The sequence below is a fragment of the Terrapene carolina genome, unplaced genomic scaffold (assembly GCF_002925995.2).
Source record: "Terrapene carolina triunguis isolate 2854851 unplaced genomic scaffold, T_m_triunguis-2.0 Scaffold951, whole genome shotgun sequence".
NCBI classification, from domain to species: Eukaryota; Metazoa; Chordata; order Testudines; family Emydidae; genus Terrapene; species Terrapene triunguis.
Genome location: NW_020665302.1, coordinates 3,573,608 through 3,579,543, shown reverse-complemented (window position 1 = coordinate 3,579,543; position 5,936 = coordinate 3,573,608). Strand labels below are relative to the sequence as shown.

At 51.3% G+C, this 5,936-nt stretch overlaps 1 protein-coding gene across 1 annotated transcript; it reads left to right on the top strand.

Annotated features, from left to right (window-relative positions):
* Positions 1-420: 420 nt before the first annotated feature.
* On the top strand, positions 421-1,023 carry LOC112118088 (adenosylhomocysteinase B-like). Its single transcript, XM_024216285.1, has one exon. It carries the CDS (start codon positions 421-423, stop codon positions 1,021-1,023), a length of 603 nt encoding a protein of 200 aa, XP_024072053.1.
* The last annotated feature ends 4,913 nt before the right edge of the window (positions 1,024-5,936 follow it).

The window sequence follows — 5,936 nt, the reverse complement described above, 5'->3', positions numbered from 1 at the left end:
AATGTGTAGCACGTTATAATATAATATATATGGAGATATACCTATCTCATAGAACTGGAAGGGACCCTGAAAGGTCATGGAGTCCAGTCCCCTGCCCTCACTAGCAGGACCAAATACTGGTTTTGCCCCAGATCCCTAAGTGGCTCCCTCAAGGATTGAACTCACAACCCTGGGTTTAGCAGGCCAATGCTCAAACCACTGAGCTATCCCTCGCTCCCCAATATGTTGTATATTCAGTGACTGTGGATCTGACAGTAAGACAGATGGAACTTTTCAAGGCCCTTGTACCCTAAGGGGGTGGAGTATGTAGTGTACAGGAATAGGGTGATATATCTTTACACAACGCATGAGCCCTCGAGTGGGGCTCACACTGTCCTCTGTTTTCGAAGCTGCCCGAGCCCAGCCACAGCTGCTGTGTGTATGGAGCTGGGCCTGGCATGTTGGGTGCAGTTAGTGAACACAGTTAGTTGTCCTCACCATGCCCATGGTACATGGTCAAGCTGCAACATTTTCTCCACTCAGGACCATGCTGCTGCTGCCGCCATTGCTAAAGCCGGTATTCCTGTGTTTGCCTGGAACGGGGAGACCGCCGAGGAATACTTGCGGTGCATCGAGCAGACCCTCTATTTCACGGATGGGCAGCCGTTGAACATGATTTTAGATGACGGTGGGGACCTCACCAACCTGGTTCATACCAAACACCCACAGCTCCTGAAAGGAATTAAAGGAATCTCGGAGGAGACGACTACCGGGGTTCACAACCTGTATAAGATGAAAGCCAATGGGAACCTGAAAGTGCCAGCCATCAACGTCAATGATTCTGTCACCAAGAGTAAACTTGATAACCTTTATAGTTGCCGAGCGTCCCTTATCGATGGCATTAAACATGCCACGGATGTCATGATTGCTGGGAAAGTGGCCGTCGTGGCAGGCTACGGTGATGTTGGCAAAGGTTGTGCTCAATCCTTGAGAAACTTTGGAGCCAGGGTCATCATCGTGGAAATTGATCCAATCCTGATCTAATTGATCCAGCCCTTTTCTAGGGAGACAGTCACTAGTCTACCAGCTCCGGGCGTGACCATGGAAACAGCAAACCCAGCCTCAGCAGAGCAGACACCCCAGCCGTGAGAGTCACCAGCCCCCTTTCTTGGAGCCAGCCCAGAGGGATGCTCATAGACTCATAGACTTTAAGGTCAGAAGGGACCATTATGATGCTGTGGCTCAGCGGCAGGGTTCTCAGGCACATCTGACATGTGGCCACAGCACTTGTGCAGAGCGCAGCTCTCCAGGACCTGCCGCTCCAGGGTCGCTGCTGTGAATTTCTAGCCCCACTCTGCAGATCCTACTTGGCAGAGCCCAGCTGCTTCAGTTCAGTGCCGCAGGGCCCACCCGTTGGGATTCCAGAACCAGGCCTGCTGGAGCCCTTCCTCTGTCAGCCACAGGGCACTGATCACCCTGCCCCAGCTCTGCGAGTCAGCACGGTCCCCCAGACTCCTTTAGGCCTTTGACACACCCAGGCACTGCCCCAGATATGGCCAGCAGAGAGCAGCCCTTGAAAGCCCGAAATGGGCTCTGTTATTCTGAGCACAGAGAAATGTGATGGACTGTTTCCCTGTATGAAACCCTGAGGCACCAAAATGGGAAACAGATGGGAGCCTCCGAATCTGGGCAGTGTTTAACAATAATACCGGCCAGTAGCATTGTTATAATAACTCAGTAATAATCCTGTCAGTGTCTGTGGGTAACATGAGTACTTCCAGCAAGCTGCACGCCTTGTTTCTTACATAGGCCAAGCTGGCCACCCAGCTGGGCCCCTTGCTTCACTCCAGGCCCCCGACCAGCCCTTTTGATCACTCAAGATACAGCAGTGGTGGGCGAGGGGCCTAACGGGGGGGGGGAGAGGAGGGGGCTGGCCAGAGCGGATGAGAGAGGCCTGACTGGAGGAGCTGGTGGCAGAGATGGGGCAGGAGCTGCCTGGAGTGGGAGTGAGGGGGACTGGCTGGAATAGGGGCAGCAGGGATCTAACTGGGGGGGTGAGAGGTCCCTTGGCAGGAGGGCTGGCTGGAGCGGGTGGGATAGCTCAGTGGTTTGAGCATTGGCCTGCTAAACCCAAGATTGTGAGCTCAATCCTTGAGGGGGCCACTTAGGGATCTGGGGCAAAAATCAGTATTTGGTCCTGCTAGTGAAGGCAGGGGGCTGGACTCAATGACTTTTCAGGGTCCCTTCCAGTTCTAAGATATATATATATCCTATTTTTTTGCCCCCTCCAGGGGCCTGATCTCTACTAAAATCAGGCCCACTGACTGCCCATTTGGTGCTGCAGACAGAGGAAGCTCTCAGGTGTCCCAACCCCAACCCTGAAGTCACTGCCTCCCTCTGTATCCAGAGTGAGCACATGGACACTTGGTGGGCCTGACTTTTCTGGTTTTCACAAAACAGTCCCTGAAACGTTGGAACTGATCAAAGGTGACTGTGGTCCATACAGAGAAACCCCAGCAGGTTGAGCGTAGAGCTCGGCTTCACGTGGCTAAGTATCACTGTGGTTTTGCTGTTTGTTGTTGCAATGCCGAGGGCACCAGTCACACAGCAGGGCCCTATTGTGCTTGGTGCTGTCCAAACACAGAACAAAAAGACCAGCCTTACCCCCAAGGAGCTTACCATCACCGTAATACCATCTCTGCCTATGGTGCATGAGCAACCTTAAAATGTGGCACTTTCCTCACTTTTGAGCACTTATTTTGCAACCTTAATGTTCTTTTAATGTCGTTTTAGTCATGTAGTTGCATAGAGGTTCTTACCCCACCCGCGTCACTGCAGCATCTGAACACCTTCCAGCAGTGCATTTTGTCACGTGTGGTTCTCGCTCACTCATCTTCTCGCTGGGGTAGAATTGGCTACACAGAGGAGTGATTTGTGTTCATAGATTCCAAGGCCAGAAGGGACCATTGTGATCACCTAGGCTGGCCTCCTGCATGACACAGGCCAGAGACCTGCCCCCCAAATAATTCCAAGAGCAGAGCTTTACCCGGCAGCTCTCCGGGCATATCACAACACCGATGAATGCAGAATCCTGTGGCCATGATGGTCATCCTCATTCCTCCAGCCCTCGCAGTCAGTCCTGGGGTCTTGTGGAGGGTCCCCTGTATTTGGCCATTCATGGTCTCCTTCCCCGCCTCCCGCTGCCTCACAAACGGCCTCTCGCTGGTTCTGATAAATGACAGCATATCCCATTGCGTGGAAACAGCTAGCAAGGCACCATGGGGATCAGAGTCCGGCACAGCTGTATTGAACAGCTTAATTAATGATCCAGAAGTGCTGTACAAACCAGACAATTAATTAAATAAGCTGATGACATTAAGCTGGCAGGCGCTGCGAACACCATGAAGCCGGAGAATCAAAGCAAGTGGCTGAGAAGTGTTAGAAAGAGGGGCAAGAAATAATGGAATGAGCTTCAGCCTGGGAAATGCAGCCATTGGACCTTGGGAAAATCCACTACGTCCCCTGGGCAGTGCAAGCCTGTGCTTCTGGTCTTTACACCGGAATCAGACACAGCACTAGAGAATACACTACAGGGCCCAACCCTGCTCCCGTGAGGATGGGATCAAACCCAGATCCTCCACCTCAGCTCCCGCTGATCCTGTGAACACTATTAATTATTCGGTGCTAATTAATTATTAGTTTTAAGGTACCCACCGGGGAGAGGGTGGGAAAACGACTTTTCTTGTGTATTGCGACACTGCAGCAAAGCAGGGCTGCTGGGAAGCAGATATAGGGCAAGCCCACACAACCACTGTGCAGCCAGGTGGGGTATAGATCTACAACGCTCCAGCACTGACTGTCCATGTGAACCCTGCTGCTGTGCACCAAAAGTACAGCAGGGAACTTTTAGTGTGCAGCAGCAGGGTCCATAGGGACAGCTAGTGCGCAGCACGTTAGAGCGGGTCAATTTACACTCCAGCTTGCAGTGCAGTAAGTCTTCATGTAGACATACCCAAAGAACCAGATAGCAGCTGGCTGCCAGCTGGCTGTGGTGCCCTGATACAGAGGGGATGGGTGCTGTATCATGATCAGTGGAACTGGAGTCAGAGGGCCCCGTTCCCTGGAAGGATTGTATGTTCGGGGGAGCTGGCCTGGAAGCAAGGCAGTCACATGGACAGAGCCATGAACATGGATTTATAAATCTCCTCTTGTTCAGTTTAATCTGCACTCAGTTTCACTCCTTGCAAATAAAACATGGTGGGCAGCAGCTGAGCTGTGAGGTCTCTGCAGCAAAGCAGCCAGCCGCATGAGCCATGGAACTGGGTCTCCTTACAGCAGAAGGACTGAAATCAGATCCCACACGATCAAAGCAGGCAGAGACATGCCGGGTCCAATGGCCAGGTGAGGATTACAGTGCTTCATAAGAACGATACATTTTTCCGCCCAAAGTTCTGTCCACACCTGGCTGCAGTAGTGGAGCCCATACATCAAGGCAGGGTGTTGTGTTAGACTGGACAGGTCCCCAACAGGCAGCATTTGATGCACTGAAACAAATGATAACAGATGCCCCATCCTGAAGTGTTCCCAGCCAGAAGAGCTACTTGGACAGGAGCAGGCAGTCGCTTATGCTGGGAGAGCCCTGGCAGAGACTGAACAGGGATACGGCCAAAGAGAAACAGAGCTTCTGGCTGTGATATTTGGAGTGGAGCGATTCCATCTGTACACCTATGGCCACCCAGTAATTGCGCACCAGACCACAAACCCGTAGAGACAGTCATGGCGAAAGCCTCCTCATAGTGTTCCAAAGAGTTTGCAGCACATGTCGATGCACCTCCAGAGTTACCAGTAATATTGTCCAAAATGATTACTGCTGTTAGACGACACCCTGAGCAGGGCCTTAACACCCACCATTGGAGAGCTGGGGAAACAGGGTCAGGACACTGAATCCATTAACATGCTGCTCTGGCTCCAGTTTCAACAGCGAAGCTGTTGGAAATCAATGAGGCTACAGAAAAGGACATCCAACTGCAGGCAGCCAAGACAGCGATCCTATCAGGGTGGCCAGAAGACAAAAGCCAAGTTCCAGTAGGAGCACACCCATGGTTTCAAAAGCAAGATGAGCCGAGTGCTCATGATGGAATCATATTGAGGACAGAGCTGTTGTCTGCACCTCATTATGTCGGGATGTCATGCAAAAAGCACATGCATCACACCTGGCTATTGGCAGCTGTCTTAGAAGTGCTCAAAAGTGTGTTTGCTGGAATGAATACACCACTCTGCTCCTTGATAGAAAGGTGTGACACCTGCCAGTCATGTGATAACTGCCAGCATGAACTGCCCACCTGGGGAAAGCTGGGAGAGGACTTATTTACCTTCAGTGAAAAGCAATACTTGATTACAGTGAACAATTACTCCAATTTGAGAGATTGATGCCCTGTCTGAAACAAGAAGAAAGTCAGTCACTGGCCAACTGAAGGCCCACTTTGCAAGATATGCCACTGTGGACACTGTATTCACCAACAACAGATCCCAATTTGCCATGGAAGAATTCAAGGAACTTGCATGCCAATGGGAGTTTGACCACCACACCACCTCCTCAGCATGCCCACAGAGTAATAGTAAGGTAGACTCTGCTGTGAAAACAGCTAAGAGACTGTTACACAAGGCTGTTTCTTGTGGTTGAGAAGCATTTTTGGCACACAGGAATAACCCATAACAGGGATGCCAAAACAATCCAGCACATGCACTGACTGGACAAAAGACCAAAGCCCTGCTACCATGGAGGGGAGACCTGTTGTGGCCAGATTGATGGAAACACCCTCAAGAGGGGATGGCCAACAATCAGAGAAAGCAGGCATTAGAGTACAACAGGCCAGCCAAGGACCTACCGGCCCTGGAGACAGGCACTTCTATAAGTATCCACCAGAAGGAGTGGACTGAAGTAATAGTGAGAGGTG

Coding starts and splice junctions, on each gene's coding strand:
- LOC112118088 (XM_024216285.1), top strand. CDS start 421: ATGGAGCTGGGCCTGGCATGTTGGGTGCAGTTAGTGAACACAGTTAGT.